Here is an 18,746-nt window from a genome sequence, read left to right as displayed (position 1 = left end):
GCAAAAGTAAGAAGAAAAAACAAAAAAGAAAAGAAGCCAACTTTCATTTTCCGGACAGCAGTTGCCATGTAATTGGTTGTAATTTTATTCAAATCGATAAAAAGAAACAGAAACAGAAAAGGCATAACATAGAATTTCCCGAGAAAACTTTTCCTCAGACAGAACACATACGGGAGCAGGATGTGTCTCTCTACAATTTCGAGATTTCCAGTGGACTGCTGTCTTTTGGCTTCATTTGGACCTGAACAGTCTGGTTGCTGGTTCAGTAGAAGCCTCAAAGACAGACGCTTAACTACATCCTCTTATTTCACTCTAAAAAACCAACAACAAAAAAAACGATTCAAATTGTTTCTTCATGATGGGCTGGTCGTTCAATTAAGTACCGTTGTGTGACATTACAAGATTTTGGCAGCATACTGTAGCTTGTTTTTCAAGCCCAAAAGTCAACACGCTGTTGAGTGACACTTTTGTAATATGAATACAGCAGAGGGTATTTCATGTGCTTTGCAAGTTCAGTGAGAAGACGTTGCCACGCCTTGTTGTACCACTTTAGTTTCTTTTGTGGCTTTGAAGGTCAGGCCATCGACGTGAGAAATCAAAATAGATAAAGAGTTTTCGAACTGAGCAACAATACTCTACTATGATGGCATAGTATGAAACACATTTGGACTGCTAAAAATACAATAAAAGTTGCTACAAACAACAAAAATCTTATATAGCCATTGGCATGTCTCATGGGATCTGTAGTTATTGCTGCAGATATGGGAAGGCAGCTTTTAAAAATGAGCCCTATCTATTTGTTTAAATTAAAGTTTGGTAGGAATGTTTTTTAGACTATTTGTATTTGGAGTAACAATTAGTGGTTCATGAGCAGACTGGCAGTATGTCAATATGTCACTTGCCTCAGTGCGCCCATTTATTATCTTAATCTAACAGGATGTATTGTTTCCACAAGACGCAGCTGCAGGAGCAATGCTAGGATTAGAGCTTTAGAGGAGCTCAGCCCCTAATGAGAATGTGACAGGGATACAGTGCCCCCCGCTTAATCAGTAATTTCACTGGATAACAATGAATATATGTATTTATTATTATAACAGAGGATACATGCAAAATATTGAACATATGAAAAAACTACGAAAGTAGGTGTAAACAATAACAAAATAAAAAATAAAACTTTCCTTCACTGGGTTACAGGCGCATTGTATTGGTGAAAGCGATACAGGATATTAAACCTGTAATTGTTTGCCCTCTGTCACTAACAGACAAGTTCCCAATCTCTCACTTGAAGCACTAACATTTATTTATTTTTTTTATAAAAAAAAATAAAAATAATAATAATCATTTGTTTTTTATTATTCTAATGTTTAGGGGCACTGAGATGAAGCCCCCCCTAAAAAGGGTCTAAAATCGCCACTGTGCAGCTGTTACGGGGTAATGACCAGCATTTCAGGACAAATAGCAAAGAAAGCTAGGTGGAGAAGATGTTCGCTGAATTTGAAAAAAAGTGTATTGAATTAGCATCACATATGCTATACCTTTAATGCACAGCTGTGCACCTTGAATTACTGATAGGTGGAACTAATTGCATTTAATGGTTCCTTTGATCCAGCAATAACTGCAAGGCAAAGCTGCAATTAATAATGTTGCAGCATCTGTGTCTGACAAGTCAAAATGCCTGCTTTTTTAAAGGTGCAAATGCTTTTCCTTTTTCTTTTCTTCCTTATTACAGTTTTTGCCCATTGCTTACACACTAAAAACGAATGCTTAGACCAAAGCCTCAATACCTAAACTTCTTGTAGCATTCCTTAAACACAGTGTAATAATGTTGCAGCATCTGTGTTTGACAAGTCAAAATGCCTGCTTTTTAAAGGTGAAAATGTTTTCCCTTTTTCTTTTCTTCCTTATTAACATAACCATCAGTTGTAGTGCCCCACCTGGTAAATAATTACACACAATTTTATACGGTCTATGATTTAGCATCACTGGTAAATTGAATTTAAAGACAAAGTTGTTCAATGCCACCATTTTATCATCATGAAACAACACATCTCATGAGTCTTAGCCACTTACAAAGCCTTATGGGAGCTGTAGTTGTTGAATGTCAATCCGTGTTTTATATTTTTTAAGTGACATAAGGTCATACTTTCAGGTCCTACTTCATTTTATTTTTGGGACAACCTCATTCTCGCGCTTCCAAAGCATTGAACATAACACCGTGACGTCATTATACAGGAAATAAACAAACCAGACAAAGCAGTAGTCACGCTCATGAGACCTCCCAGTCCGTGCCATGACAGCTCTTGCAGGTTAAATATATTTCTCTTTTATTAAATAGGCAGCTATTTAAATGTGTATCTACGAAAGGGCGACATTTTACATGATGCCCTGTACCCGCGATGCGATCTGTAAAGTTGTAGTTAGCTAGGATACTTCCATTCTTGTTTCCTAGCCTCACGCTACATACCTCTAGCCAATAATGTACCAATTTAAGGTAGGTATGATTTTTGGCGATGAGTGACACGTCAGAGGACATTATTGTAGACCTCAAACAAATGGCTATGATCTTCTCTTTATTTCGGCATGAATGCAGTACATCAAAAAGCAACTGTGTCATCGATATTTCGACTTGTAGGCCCGTGTTTCATTTATCGTCCTCTTCCACTACTAGCGAATTAGCGAGGGTGGATACGGAGGAAGTCATTAAAACGTCAACTTAATCGTAAAGTAGGTATTATGTTGAAATACATTTCTCCAGGTCGAATAACCTGTATGCCGAATTTTCTTCTGTTGCATGTAATGGAGTCAATAAGCTCTTATAATCAAGTTGATCCGGCGTGTACTTTCCATGCAACAAAAAAAGCAGTGAATTATCAAATGTCTGAGCGGGGTTTGGTTCCTTTATCACCAGAGCAGATAACGCTAGGTATCAGGGCTATATTTAGTAAAACACGTTACCTAGCTGGTGGAGGTTATTAGAACTGATAAATACAGAGAAACAAATAATAATGGTGTGACTGAACACTGGCTGGGTAGATAATCAAGCTAGCAAACATGTTTACTACCGAGACGTCGTGCAAACTAGCAGCTAACATGAATATGTTTTGGCTTTGCAAATGGTGTCCAATTAAATTAGTTGTTTATCATTATTGAGGTCAACCGCAGTTACGGTAAAAAAGAAAGAAAGAAGGAAGTGTTAAATAACGCTAGTTATGTACTTGATTTCGATGTTGCATATTCCTAATAACGTTACATCTTTCTTTAATGAAACTAGTTGCATACACATAGCCAGCATGAACAGTGGTTGGTTTCTGGGTTCCAAGGCAAAATTACATACAGTGGGGCAAAAAAGTATTTAGTCAGCCACCAATTGTGCAAGTTCTCCCACTTAAAAAGATGAGAGAGACCTGTGATTTTCATCATAGGTACACTTCAACTATGAGAGACAAAATGACAAAAAAAAAATCCAGAAAATCACATTGTAGGACTTTTAATGAAATTATTTGCAAATTCCTCGGGAAAATAAGTATTTGGTCACCTACAAACAAGCAAGATTTCTGGCTCTCACAGACCTGTAACTTCTCCTTTAAGAGGCTCCTCTGTCCTCCACTCGTTACATGTATTAATGGTACCTGTTTGAACTTGTTATCAGTATAAAAGACACCTGTCCACAACCTCAAACAGTCACACTCCAAACTCCACTATGGCCAAGACCAAAGAGCTGTCAAAGGACACCAGAAACAAAATTGTAGACCTGCACCAGGCTGGGAAGACTGAATCTGCAATAGGTAAGCAGCTTGGTTTGAAGAAATCAACTGTGAGAGCAATTATAAGAAAATGGAAGACATACAAGACCACTAATAATCTCCCTCGATCCGGGGCTCCACGCAAGATCTCACCCCGTGGGGTCAAAATGATCACAAGAACGGTGAGCAAAAATCCCAGAACCACACGGGGGGACCTAGTGAATGACCTGCAGAGAGCTGGGACCAAAGTAACAAAGGCTACCATCAGTAACACACTACGCCGCCAGGGACTCAAATCCTGCAGTGCCAGACGTGTCCCCCTGCTTAAGCAGGCCCGTCTGGAGTTTGCTAGAGAGCATTTGGATGATCCAGAAGAGGATTGGGAGAATGTCATATGGTCAGATGAAACCAAAATAGAACTTTTTTTGGTAAAAACTCAACTCGTCGTGTTTGGAGGGGAAAGAATGCTGAGTTGCATCCAAAGAACACCATACCTACTGTGAAGCATGGGGGTGGAAACATCATGCTTTGGTGCTGATTTTCTGCAAAGGGACCAGGACGACTGATCCGTGTAAAGGAAAGAATGAATGGGGCCATGTATCGTGAGATTTTGAGTGAAAACCTCCTTCCATCAGCAAGGGCATTGAAGATGAAACGTGGCTGGGTCTTTCAGCATGACAATGATCCCAAACACACTGCCCGGGCAACGAAGGAGTGGCTCCGTAAGAAGCATTTCAAGGTCCTGGAGTGGCCTAGCCAGTCTCCAGATCTCAACCCCATAGAAAATCTTTTGAGGGAGTTGAAAGTCTGTGTTGCCCAGCGACAGCCCCAAAACATCACTGCTCTAGAGCAGATCTGCATGGAGGAATGGGCCAAAATACCAGCAACAGTGTGTGAAAACATTGTGAAGACTTAAAGAAAACATTTGACCTCTGTCATTGCCAACAAAGGTTATATAACAAAGTACTGAGATGAACTTTTGTTATTGACCAAATACTTATTTTCCACCATAATTTGCAAATAAATTCATTAAAAATCCTACAATGTGATTTTCTGGATTTTTTTTTCTCATTTTGTCTTTCATAGTTGAAGTGTACCTATGATGAAAATTACAGGCCTCTCTCATCTTTTTAAGTGGGAGAACTTGCACAATTGGTGGCTGACTAAATACTTTTTTCCCCCACTGTATAATTAGGCTGACAGGTGTAGGTGGCACTCCCCTCCATGGGTAATTGCAACACGTGTGTGTGTGTGTGTGTGTGTGTGTATATATATATATATATATATATATATATATATAAAAAAAATATAGTTTGCTGGTTTAATTCACACTGCTAAACATGGTGACATCCATGCACATTCACAATTTTGTTGGTTTTATTTTTCAAGGTGTGATGTTGCTTTGGCATGCATGATCTCCACATCTCTTCCTGAGTGTGTCAAGCCAGACAGTAAACCCCACGGTGCCATGGCTGAGGTGTTGGGACAAAGGAGCTTGTTGGGCTTTGGTGTGGTGTTGGCATGGCTGCTGCTGTTCCACCTGCTGGTCAACATCTGGCTGCTGTGCGTGTTCACCAGTCTGCTGGTAGTGCTCGGTGGCTGGCTCGGCTCGCAGGCCGTCCTGGAGTCCAATAGCGTGGTTCACCTGGAGAGGTTTATCACCCTGCAGCAGGTACATGTACATTTAACTGTGGTTAGTTTCACTTTACATTTTACAGACACGATCATAACTGGTTTCTGGGCTAAGGTAATCTCATCCTTGCTTGCTTTTGGGAAACGAGGGCCCATATCACACCTGTATTACCTAATTTACACTTATTTTGTCATTACTCAATTTAAGGTTCCACTATCTGTGGAGGATGAGCATCACTTGGACCAGGAGATTTACAACACAGTAAAGAAAATCATCAGGGACTTTGTCACCTCCTGGTACTCCACTGTGTCCTCAGAGAGTGGTTTTGAATCAGAGGTTCAAGATGCCATGATCTCTATGGCCATGGAGCTGAAAATACGTGCAAGACAGCTCAACAGGAAGGTACTTAAAAACATTAGTGTTGAAGCTTTCTGTCTGTTCTGTCTATGCCCTCTTTGCCTTGTGACCATTCATCACAGGTTCTGGTGTCAATGTGACCAAACAAAAAAGGGTTTTCTTTCTTAGATTTTTAGAGGCCTTAAGAGCTGATAATCTATAGTATTTCACAAGGAAAAATCAAAAATTAGAGAGGAGAGAAAAGAAACAAACATCAGTTTCTGTTTTTTGTCTTTCAGGCAACTATGGCTTATAGCTCTACAGTTGGAGAAAAAATGACAGTGGTTTCATTTCAACATTTTTGGATGAAAATAAATAATAATTGACTTGGTGTGCAAAGGCCTATAGTTTGGAACAAAAATGAAATAGTTCTTTATTTTACATCAGCATGTAATAGGAACCCCAATTATACTTATTTATAAGCCACCATGTATTGAATTATTTGTTTTTGTGACCATTTTATGACACACTTGATCCATCCACACTTTGCAGGTGCAGCAAGATAGTTTAGTATAACTTCATATCAACATATATATTGTGTTGATTCCCGCCCTGCCAACATTTTATAACCACCCCCCAAAAGAAATGATATCAAGAAAAACATATAGCCATCAAACATTATTGAAAGAATGTGGGGGTTTCACATATTTTGCAGCAGTCAAACCACCAAATAGCAAATAGTTGTTTGGTTGAAAATGCCAAGGATGAATCATCATTCAATAGTATATGTACAGTATATAGTAATGCTGATACTGAAAGAAACGGTCTCAGTTTTCTGCTTGTGAAAGAAGAAAATTCAGATTTGAATGGTCTTTAATGGGACATGTATAACTTTTTGAATCACTGCAGGAGCTGACCCAGAGGATCCTGAATCTGTTTGGCTGCCACCTGCAGGACTACATCAGAGCCAAGGAGCTAGTGAGCGAGCAGCAAACGCCTCTGTACGCAAGGTGGAGCAGTGAGAGCGAGCAGTTGTGGAAAGCGTATTCCAGGGTTACCACACCTCATCTTGCCATGACCAGTGACACAGTGGAAGTCAGCTACACCAGAGCAGTCGTAGATTTGTTGCTGCATGTTTTGGTGCCATCGCCGCACCTGGAGAGCCGCACCGGACGATTCGTTGTCGGAGAGCTTATCACCTGCAACGTAATGCTCCCTCTTATTGCCAAACTGTCTGACCCTGACTGGTTAAACATTCTCCTGATTGAAATATTCGCCAAGTCCAGCAAACCAAAGGAGCCAATTACAGCAGAGCCACTGGCTTCATCACCACCACTAACACCACCACCACCACCTGCTGAATCAGAGCTCGCTTCACTACAAGAGACAACACAGGCACCTCGAAAGAATAATGAAGTCCCTCCACTAAGAGCCGTGACCGAAGTGGTCCTTGACACAGAAACGGCCACGCCTGAGCTTGCCACGTATGATGTGATTGACTCCGAGGAGGTGGACTGTCCACAGAACAACACCGAAGAAGAGGAACCTACTCGGTCCTTTTTGAGGCATTTCATGAGAGAAAGCAAGACAAACCCATTTTACCAGGAAAGTGACTCCGACCTGGATTCTCCCTTGGCGGACTATAAACAAAGTTCCATTGATTCCCTGGTCATGATAGGCCAAGGGGAGGGCCTGTATGACAAACGGAAGGAATGTGCCACATCTGTTGACAGCAGCAATAATGGTGTGGACCTGGAGGATGTTTTCCCCAGTCCAGTGGATGGCTCTTGCCCTAAAGTCCTAGTGAATTCCGAATCAGTAGGGCCTAATGGCTGCGACCTCACATCCGTTAGGACAGCAGAGGGGACTCCAAGTAACATTAGCTTCCAGGACCTGGAGAGAGAGGGCAGTTCCCCTTTAGTAAATCCAGCCAGAGAGCTCCTTCTGGGAGTAGACCAGACTGGGCTGGGAAACCCTAATGAGCTGATTGTAGGCAGTCCATTGCAGGGGTCTTCCCCTATACCGTCGTTCAGTTTTGAGCCCCTCAGCAGCCCCGATGGACCAGTCATCATCCAGAACCTCCGCATCAGTGGTACCATCACAGCTAAGGAACACCGCGGCACCGGCTCACACCCCTACACTCTTTACACTATCAAAGTAAGGAGATGAAATATTCTATATCCGCTTCTCCTTCCTCTGTTCATTTAGTACATTTTTTGTTCATGTGTGAAAATTTACTTTTCCATCTGCAACATGTCAGCATGATTATCTTTGTAATCCAGTTATTCTGTGGTGTGCACTTCTAGTGGCACTAAGATGATATAAGGCCCAAAGATTACAACCCAAAGACAAACTTAGTCATAGACAACTTTAAAAATGAAAAAATATTTTTTGACTACTAGCAAGCACTATCATAGACAGTTAAATAAATGGACAAAGTGACATCGTTGTTTTCGACGGAGACCAGTGAAGGATATTAGAAGCACTTTTCCGGTGAGTGCTGAGCGTTACTGCGCAGCCTCCAACTGAGCTCGAAGACGTAAATGTGACATGAGCAACCTGTCTGAAAGTTGTAAGTCTTCTGGTAGCTGTGCCAAGAGAAATCTCAATCATTCCCAATCTTGCAGAGACGGAGGTATATGTAAGGAGATAACATAGGCACAGGCTAATTATTGCTAACTAAAATGCTAGTTAACATCAGTTTTTAAACTTAAACAGCTAATGTAAATTGAAACTCCCTGAGATCTTCTCCTGTACTATACGGTAATTCCTCTACTATGCGACAGAAAGTCGCGTGGTTATGACATAATCGTTAGCCTATTTTTACAAAAACGTCTGCTACGGAGCCATAACGTGAGATACAAGGTAATGGAGCCTTTTATGCATTGTCGTGTTTCTTTAGAAATAAACAATGGACAAATAAAGTCTTTAAACGCTTCAGATGTAAAGTTATTCGCTGTCAAAGTGACGTCAAAATGAATGGCAGTCAATGGAATGCTAACGGCGGGTGAGTGCTAGGTAGAATCAAAATGGCGCCATAGGAGGTACGCTTTGTAGAGGCTGGCTTACCCCCTTGAGTACCATGGAGCAATGTGCGAAGCATTTTTGACTCTATTGTTGTAAGACCCATATCACTGCAATTACTTAAATTCAGCTCTAAGAAATAAAAAATGTAAGATTACCAAATAGAAATAAAAGACCATATGAAAATGAAAATAGTGATTTCATTCGACTTTTTAACTCTATTTTTTGATGTTGATCTTTAACATAATCTTTTTTCTGTTTAGTCGTAACATTTTAAATTTAGAAGGAAAAAATAATATCAGAATTGATCTTTAACTTTTTGGACATACAGTATTTAATGCACAACTGTTTAAATATTATTGTCATCTGTGGTTTCAATGGAGAGTTTGTGTTTCCCCGTTTTTAAGATTAAAACTGTCTTGGTTTGGAATAAAAAAAATATTTTTTATATATATATTTATTATTATTATTATAATAATAATAATTAATAATATTATTAAATATTGGTACAATGGCGTATTAACTGGCAGTAGCTTAAATACACAATACAAATATCAACATCAGACCTTAAGACATTTTACAAACTGTGTCACCAACAGCAACATGTTACACACAATATAAATTGTGATTGGAATCTGCAACATATGACAAGCCTTATACTTTGTTGTGTTTGTTTTCAGTATGAGACAGCAATGGGCTGTGAGAACCCAGAAAGCATTCAGCCAGGATCTGAGGATGCTGAAGTTGTTCCGTCAGGTAGTGAGAATCCATCACCCATTCAGCCGGTAGCCTATCACATGGTCAACAGACGATACAGCGAGTTCCTCAACCTGCAAACACGGCTGGAAGAAAAAACAGAACTACGGAAACTCATTAAAGGTATGATGGATTTGATGGTTGGATCTGGATTATTGGACAGTGTTTTTAACAGTGTACTTAAATTAACATTTGAAACCCTTTGTTGCTATGTGGACCCTCCGCACAGTGGCCTAGTTAGCTTTAGTCTGGCTTGGAGAAATCCATGCATGGCCTACAAACAGACCTGGATTTGCAGGTTCAAGTCTTGGCCATGGCTTACAATATCCAGTTTGATTGTTTGGTTCTTGAGCCAACATCCAAGTTTTTATTGTAATCTGACTGTGTTTCAGGTGTGAAAGGTCCAAAGAAAATATTTCCAGACATGCCGTTTGGAAACATGGACAGTGACAGGATAGAGGCCAGGAAAGGACTTCTGGAGACCTTTCTAAAGGTCAGTGAATTTATATTGTATACAATAATTTAGTATTTGTAGGCCCAATGTAAAACATGTTATGTTGTTTTTCTGTGATTGTAGACCTGGATTCTGTCCTCTTTTTCAGCAACTCTGTTCCATCCCTGAAATAGCCAACAGTGAAGAGATGCAGGAGTTTCTGGCTCTCAATACAGATGCCAGGATTGCCTTTGTCAAGAAACCTTTCATTGTGTCACGAATAGACAAGGTTTGATCCTGAATATTTCATTATGGCACAACTCATTTTTGACTTTAAGTAGTTGATAAGTATATTGTATGTGCAGGGTAATTACTATAATCAGACTGTGATGCAATGTCATAAACACAACAATTGACATGACAACATTTTTTTGATGGTTGTAAAATGATGTGCAACTTAAGTGTTTTGTGTGTTTTCGTGTTTAGATTGTTGTGAATGCCATCGTGGACACCCTGAAGACAGCGTTTCCTCGTTCAGAACCTCCGAGCCCAACGGAGGATAATGAGGCAGAGATAGATGGAGGGAAAATAGGTGCTGACAAGAAGAGCAAGTATGACTCCAGCGATCCAGACAAACATTTTCTTGCCAGAAATTCAAACCAATACAGAGAATAAACAGGCACTCTGGTTGGAGTGGCAGGTGTTACACAAGTGGCCAGCATTCTTTGCAGACGTGCAAAAAGCAGAATCCCCTGCTTCACCTTTGCACCCTTAGCGCTTGCCCAACTATGAGAGCCAGTTTTAATCCCGGTAGCAATGCTGCTAGTTTGGTCTTGTGTTTTTACGAACAATATTGGCAGTTGACAAAACCTCAAGGTCCATTTAGTTGCGGTTCTCAAGCTTCAGATAATATCACATGAACTTCATGGCAGATGGAGTTTGCCCAGTTGTCATAGAAATGTTAAAGAATTCTGTTTTTACCAAGCACTTTAAAGACTTCTCCTCCATGTTGACGTAACAGTGTAGTTTCAAAGTAGAATGAAATGAAACTGAAATACTGGCCGTGTCTGTTGGTGGGAAGCCTGTGAGGGACCATGACCCCCATGGAGAGGGCTCAAAGGGGGTGCATGTATTACGCCCTCCTGGAGAAGCTCCTTGCTGGCAGGTGGAAACAGGCAACATTGTCTTTGTAGCAGAGAGGGTTATGTATTATAACTTATGTTTTATTATTATACTATACTTGATGATTGTTGCAGTGTGAAATTAGACTGAAGCGTGATTTATGCTTCTGCGTTAAATCAACGGCGTACGTAGGTACGTGGAATCATGGACCTACGCCGGACCCTGACGTGCCCGACTATGCCTCTAGAGTCGGCACTTGCTCCGAAACTAATCGCCGTCACTCTCTCACTTGCTCTACTGCACGCGCACACGCACACGCACACACACACACACACACACACACACACACACACACACACACACACACATTTGAATTCTTTTATTTGGATCTAAAAGGCAAGTAAACATGCAATATCCAAATACTATGAGAAGTGTTATTGACAAGGTGACAGATTTACATAGGCACATACTTTACAAGTCTTTCATTTATAATACTCCACACGTTAAGGGTAAACAAAACATCTCCGTCTCCATATCTGCATGCTCACTATGATGGCTGAAACAGAGCAACATTTTGCAAGTCTTTTAGCCTCCTTTTTTTTGCTAACACACACACACACATGCGGGCCCTGCTATTCTCTTAAAGAGATCGACGCACGCACCAACAAAAAGAGTAACAAGTATAAACTTCAGGCCACTTACTGCACGTAGGCTACGGCGAAAGCTCTGCGTGCAGCCTCGGCAGGGCCATAAATCACGCTTCATGCAGTCTTAACGCAGGTTTAATTATCGCACAATGCTATATGATGGTTTTTGTGTGTATGTGCGTTTGCATAATAATTTGTTTTTTATGATCCCAGGTCTCGTCTGAAGTTCTCCAGTAAAAACATCCCCTTTATGAACGGCTCAGACATCAGACCAAAGGTTTTATTCAGTTGGGAGCAAACTAACACTGTAAGTAACCTACATGTTTTGTAGCCACTGATATTTGCTTCTTCATCAATCAAATTACTTTTAAGGACTGATTCAAGTTTGTCCTGGTTTTCCTACCTTCTCCTGTCTATTGTCAAAGGTGTTCAGCGGAATGTCTTTGGGAGATTTGCAAGCCTTTATCACTAAACAAGAAAAACTGGCCATCAGAGTCGAGTCAGAGAGTGAGGACAGTCCAGTAATAAGAGAATTTGGAGGCTATCTGGATGACAGCTTAAGAGGAAAGCACAGTCAGGAACCTGGTAAGAACGGGACATAAAGGTTATAAATTGTGACATAATGTATTCACCCTGCTTGATCTCAAGTTCGGTCAGGTTTGCCTAGTTGGTACATGCAGGGTTCAAAATTAACTTTTTCGTCTACCAGCCAAATGGCTATTGAATGTTAAAGTTTAAACCAGCCACTCTAAGATTTACCATTGTTTTTTTTTGACTGGTAAGTGAAGCAAATCTACCAGCCACTTGGGGTAGATGTCTCAGAGCTGCCGTAGGTACATTTAAAAAGATCAAAGGACTGATCTCTTAACAAGAACTAGTGGAGGAATCATCATGCCAGTGTTGGCTCTAGCAGTTAAGCTAATATTACAAACAATGCTGGTACTGCAGTTAGGTGGATCCTCTTCAATGGATTTAATCAAATATTTTAATTTAGCTAAATCCACTTGTGAACTTGAATCTTAACCTCCTAGCCTCTCGTCATCATTTTCTCTGCAATCATCATGTCTGCTTGTCTGACTCTAGTTTGTCTGCTTCCCTTTTCCTTTGTGTCTGACCAACACTCTGACTCACTGACTGTTGTGTCCCCTACTTTCCTGTCTGCTTTACTCTACCACTTTCCATTCAGTAGTTCATCATGATTACAACGGGACTATCTGATGGAAACCATCTTGTTCCTCATTCAAGTCACTCATTAGATTCATCCGACCGGGTTCATATTTTGGCAACCTAAACACATGAATGGGACTTAATGTGACAGTCCTTTTTATTTTTCCTTTCCAAACCTAAAAGCTTCCATTAACACCTCATTCACTGACATAGGTTAAAACTGTGTTTGTGGTAATGTGATGGGGTCAACATCAGTTGTCTGGCCATCTCTGTTGAATGCAAACATAATTAAATCATGTTGATGTTTAAATGTTATATAACTTGACTCCTCTGAGAGAGAGACAGCAAGACCATATGAGAGAGTGGGTGAGTGCATTCAGTACATCTGCATTATATGCACTTCCCCTCTGTGAAATAGAACCCCCTGTTCAGTACTACCTTTGGTCTTGCCTATGTCATGGCTGCGACTCAGCAATTGACCTGTTATGTCTTGCTGTTGCTGACCATGGAGACTTCACTGCTTCTTGTAACTGGGTATTCTGCGTTCTATGATGCCCCAAAAGGATGTCACTCAATACCAGTGGGGTATTAGGTTTTCCAGGACATTCATACCATGTCTCCTGAATGGTCCTGAAAAAATTATCATTTGCATACTAACAGGGAGCACAGTGTTTCCTTTAGAATATTTTTCAGCAGCGGCGAAACGTTAAAAAGTAACGTTACCTGAAAACAGCCTGTAGTTTCTTTTTAGCATCTCACATCACACTTTCAGTCACTATGACCACTACTACGGTCAGAAACATTGTGCCAAAATATGAACAATAACGTCTCTGTCAACGGGCCTATCTGTGAATATTAGCTACCGACCGTTACCTTGAAACCATCCAGCACATAGACGGTACCATAGGGTGCCGTTACCTGAAACTGGTGATTTAACGTCACCGCTCATTTTACACACAGTTTAACAACAAAACAAAACGCTGAGTGAACATTACTAGCTACGTTTTTCATGTTGGTTTTGAGCGGTATGCACCCCTACTAACCTGGAAAACGGTTTTAAATCAATAATGTTAATACAGCATGTTGGAGGAATACAGCGTTTCCTGCAGCGGGGGGGGTCAAAGGGAGAGGGACCGCAGCGTTCGCTAACGTTAGCTTCTTATCTCATCTGGGGTCTGATAAACAGTAAATTCATCAAATTCAGTGTCCACAATGCTATTTTCCAATGAACTGTGCAGATTTCATGTTGCGGCTTTCGTCACAGTTTGTCACTTGGCCTAAGATTGAGTGACAAGTAGTACTCATCCTGTTGTTTATTTGGTTGCCATGACTTCGCGAGTGATGACGTCCTGTCACTGTTCCACTTGCTCACCAGGAGAGAGAGAGAGAGAGAGAGAGAGAGCGGATGACAGTTTGCTTGAGTTCAGTAGAGCAGATGGCTATGCAGAGTCGTGTAATTACGACTTTATGACTTTTCATAAACGGCTGAAGGAGCGGCAATGCGCGGTGTACATAGCGGAAACCCTGTTGTGCGTCTGCCCTATTTCTGATACCGCGGCGGGCCGCCACGGTAAAAAAAAAGATCTAAATAAATGCAGCAGAACCAGAGATATCATCTTTTTTATTCCACGCATTCCTCTTCGCCTGATGAAGGGACCCATGCCTAGTGTTAGCCCTAACCCTTAACTGTTAGCTGTCCTTAATTCTTAAATGGAATGTCTCTTACCATCCACCATGTATCATCACTGCTCCATCTTTCTCCATCAAAGGGAATCACCATAGGAAAAATGGATGATCTCATTAACATCATATGGAAACTATCTCTTGACATTAGAATGAGACATTCCCTGTTTGATCGAATCCAAGTTGCATTTCTTCTTTGTTAGGCATCTGTTCATTGTCTTTTTGAAGGACATTTTTATTTCCAGACAGTCAGGGTGAATGAAGGGTGAATGAAGCGCCTCGTTCTGACCAGACCCTGAAATGCGCCACTATAAAAGTTACCAGACTGACATCTCACTGCATTGAGAACTAATATGCTACTTTCAAAGCAGATATATAGATCTCTTAGTACCTCAATCTTTCAATCAGTTATGTTTTTAAGGTTCCGTTCACAGTACATTGAATCTTTATAAACAACCCAATACCTAATTATGAAATTCATTCCTTAATGAATTACTGACACTGAATTTTAAGCATTTATATCTTTTTCTATGAAAATCATCTTTTCTAATATATGTGGTTTGAATGGGGCTTTCCTCTTTGTAGAAGTTCAGTTTCAAAAAACTACATTCAAGTTGCTCAAATGCAGTTGTTAATATTGGGATCTAATATTTTAAGGCAAGTCCAAACGTTGCTGTAATTGGACTGGACAAGTAAAATTCAGACACCAAAATTCAAGATGGAAAATATGAAACTGGAACTTGGGGCTATGGATCAGCAATATCAGTTGAATGGAATTAACCTCTGTCTGTCATATGATCGAAGAAAGAGAAGTACAGATGAGTGGCTGGAAACTCCTGGAAAATTCTCAATGTGTCAAAATAACAATGTTTTTGAAATGTCAAACCTTTTCATTTTTTTTTATAAAAGAAATTCACTGAGAGGAATTCAAACCACGCAAATCAAAATAGATGGTTCACAACGAGAAAATAATACTATACAACAGTTTAGCCACAAATTCTACCATTACAAATATGATAATGTTAATTTTTCATTGGCACTGTCAGAGGTGTTCATTTAGCGATATGTCGATATAAGTCAATGTAAGGTGGCCTGTCGACTTTTGATGCCATCACGATGTTTTCTGATGGGGCTTTTCACTCTTAAAACACTTAAACTTTCATATATCCTGCAGGTGGCATTGGAAGGATTGTACTAACCAAAACACTGTTGTGACTAAACAAACTGTACATTTAGATGTAGTGGAGCATGGTTGAGTTGAGAGTGCTAGAAGAAGAAAAAGGACACCACGAAGAACCAGCAGCATGTAGGTCTAACCACATGAGGGCAGTGTTAATGAATGTATGAAGTGGGGTGCAGATGGGATTGCTGGACCTGCATGTTCATCAGATGCACACAGAAGAAACACATTTCTCTGAAACAGATTTTGGTGTGGATTTGGTTTCAGATATACATACATGTCCCTCCATCCGTCTCTCAGGTGCTACTTTTTGCATGCTAAAGCAACATACAGTACAGTATATTTTGAATAAGGTTTCTGATCTTGCCTATAACACACTAAGTTATGTTTTATTTGCGTCCTGCATGTTTTGGGGCACAGCATCTGAGATGGCGCTGGCTGAGGTGGCTCTCAACATCCTGTGTCTGCTGATGAAGGAGCAGTGGAGCTGGCTGTGCACTGAAAACATTCAGAGGACCGTCAGGCTGCTGTTTGGGACCCTTATTAACAGGTGACATACAACATTCATTTAACAGTCGTGGGATGTCCCCCCCAGGAAGTCATAAAAGAGACAAGAGACATAAAGCAAAAAACATACTTAAAATAAAATGGTCTTTTTGTCCAAAGTCAAATATCATTACAAATTGAACTGTGATATCCCAAAACACCCCTTTCCATCAGGTCGACCTGTTGGGGCCCCCAGTTACAAAAGTAACAGCCATTGCACCTGCACCACTGTAGGTTAACTCATGTTGACACTGTTGTCAATGGGAGTCTTGCACATTAAACTCTTTACTCGTAGCAGTACTTTGCTCACCCCAAATCAACACCAGGCTCACATGTCCCATTAAAATCCTAGCAACCTTTTTTTGTTTTGTTTGTTTGTCCTTTTACACCTTAGATTCAAGCTAATTTTTGGTTCTTGACTACTGGCCAGACAGCCTTGGTTCCCAGAGATCCCAAATGATTTTGGTGACTCAATTAAAGGTGCCGTAGGTAGGATTTTGAAGATCCAGGACTTAGCCAAAAAATGTGAACATCGACAACTTCTCAGTCCCTCCCCCTCTTTCTGCTAAAGCCCAAAACATTCTCCTAAGTCCCTCCCCCTACAAGGGAGAATGAATGTGTGTGCAATCGCACTACAGGCTGTAGGTGGTGCCAGAGGAGCCAGATTTTTTTTATTTTTTATAAATGACCTGCTTCATGTAGTTCTACTCAAACATAGGGTCAGTTTCAGCAAATATGACAGAAAGTTAGTTTTATAAGTCTTACCTACTGCACCTTAAGTATATAAAGTGTATTTGTAGTACAAAACCAGCATGCACCAAATGTTGCAGCTTTTGACTTTTCAGTCTTTTTCTTTTTTTTTTTCTTTTTTTTTACCACTTTAGACTTTTTTTAATGTAGACAATCCCATTGATATGCATTACTAAGCCTTTGTCATAATTGACAGGTACGATGGCCTAAACCATCCCCTGCTTTATCGTCAATTTTACAATAAATGGGAGCATAATTTACAAAATGAACATCATGCTGTATTGGAGAAGACTTGAAACTAGTGATTGAGACTATAAACTCAAAATGTTTACTAAAGTAATAAATAAAGTGAGAAGTAGGGTCATTTTCCACGCAGTAACTGCCTTCTTTTTGCAACCAGTGGAGTCGCCCCCTGCTGGAAATGACATGGAATGCAGGTTTGAGGCACTTCCGCATTGGCTTCACTTTTCAGACCCAGAAGCTTTGTCCATTATTGTTTTACAGTAGCAGATGCTTGTTACATTTTATAACAACCTAATATAGACAGTAAACCTGGCTGATGCTGCCACAACAATGCAAATCATTTTTCTCTTCCTTTAACAACGGTTGCCTCTGGATGACTTTTTCTTCTTAAAGTGCCTTTACAAGCTTTTCTGCAGCAAAGAAGTGATGGAAACTTCTACATAGTAGGGGGCGGCTGAGTCTGTGGACTCAGCCAGGTCAGGGCATGAAAACACATGGTTCCTAGTGGAGATTCCACAGAGATGGCTGTTTATGAGCTAGAGAGGGAACTCTGGTTTATGTGAAGTCGTTAGTCAAGAGAGTTGATATTTTAGACAAGGGTTGATTACGAGCCAGTGGTCCGTGTTTTAAAAAATCAGGGACATCACTTGCCATGCAATGTGCCTATTAACTTAACAGAAACAGACACCGTAAAGAAATGTGCTGATCAGACAAGCTTGCTTTCCCCCTTTTTGATTAGTATATAGTCTTTTCACTTTTACATTTGTTGTATAATATAGTCTATGTGCATGCATGTATGCTCCACTATTTGGTCCTCAATAGAATGCCTGACATCAACTCCCCAAACATTTGTCGCAGATAGGTATAGCTCCTGCTGCCAGTAAACCGAACATGCAGACAATGTTCTCAGGTTCTAGTGTTTGTGGTGTTAGTGCTGTGACCTCACGTTCCCTGGGGTGTCAGTACCAGAATATCGTTTCTTCATATTTATACTAGGCCCTCTATTTTAAGAAGTTCCACCAGCCAAGTATGAAAGGCCTTGTGCTTTTGTTTGGCCTCGTCTATATTAGGCAGCGGCCTGTCAACATTGCAGTGACGGCTCTCGGTGTGGCAGGTATCTCCTCTCATCAACTGGTTTCTCTGTGCAGAGGAGACAAGATGCTCTAAACGGCTGTTGATAGAAACACTACCTATGAAATTGTGTGACTAAGATAGCTCTGTTCATGTATCATTTTTCAACAGAGTTAAAAACAAATGCAAAGTGGTAAATAGTAAGTAGATGGAGAATAGAAAATGAAGTGTTGCATAGTAAGTACAATGCAAATGTAAAGCAGCATTCGCTTACATAAACATTTTTAATTTTTATAAAAGCCACTGTAGTAAAAGGAAAAAGTGATGCAAAGGAATGATGTGAATGAAAGTTCAAATTGTTAGCGTATGTTAGGGTGTTTTCAAGCATCTGAGCCCACAACCTTTGGGCTTT

General features: G+C 40.4%; 1 protein-coding gene across 2 annotated transcripts in view; it reads left to right on the top strand.

Annotated features, from left to right (window-relative positions):
• The first annotated feature begins 2,225 nt into the window (after window positions 1-2,225).
• The window catches only part of snx19b (sorting nexin 19b), a 44,653-nt gene continuing 28,132 nt past the window's right edge, over window positions 2,226-18,746 (top strand). Inside the window, exons 1-11 of one of the 2 annotated variants that reach the window (XM_078246869.1) lie at window positions 2,226-2,306; window positions 5,133-5,415; window positions 5,584-5,778; window positions 6,622-7,869; window positions 9,417-9,615; window positions 9,885-9,985; window positions 10,095-10,214; window positions 10,412-10,536; window positions 11,908-12,001; window positions 12,120-12,279; window positions 16,145-16,274. In XM_078246869.1, the coding sequence (XP_078102995.1) occupies window positions 2,269-2,306; window positions 5,133-5,415; window positions 5,584-5,778; window positions 6,622-7,869; window positions 9,417-9,615; window positions 9,885-9,985; window positions 10,095-10,214; window positions 10,412-10,536; window positions 11,908-12,001; window positions 12,120-12,279; window positions 16,145-16,274 (2,693 nt within the window). In that variant the 5' untranslated portion in view covers window positions 2,226-2,268. Of the gene's footprint in view, window positions 2,307-2,357; window positions 2,492-5,132; window positions 5,416-5,583; window positions 5,779-6,621; window positions 7,870-9,416; window positions 9,616-9,884; window positions 9,986-10,094; window positions 10,215-10,411; window positions 10,537-11,907; window positions 12,002-12,119; window positions 12,280-16,144; window positions 16,275-18,746 lie in introns of those variants that run through there. The other variant, XM_078246870.1, reaches the window with a different exon arrangement.

The sequence above is a fragment of the Sander vitreus genome, chromosome 3 (assembly GCF_031162955.1).
Source record: "Sander vitreus isolate 19-12246 chromosome 3, sanVit1, whole genome shotgun sequence".
NCBI classification, from domain to species: domain Eukaryota; kingdom Metazoa; phylum Chordata; class Actinopteri; order Perciformes; family Percidae; genus Sander; species Sander vitreus.
The sequence above is the reverse complement of the archived record's forward strand: the minus strand, read 5'-3'. Positions and strand labels throughout refer to the sequence as shown.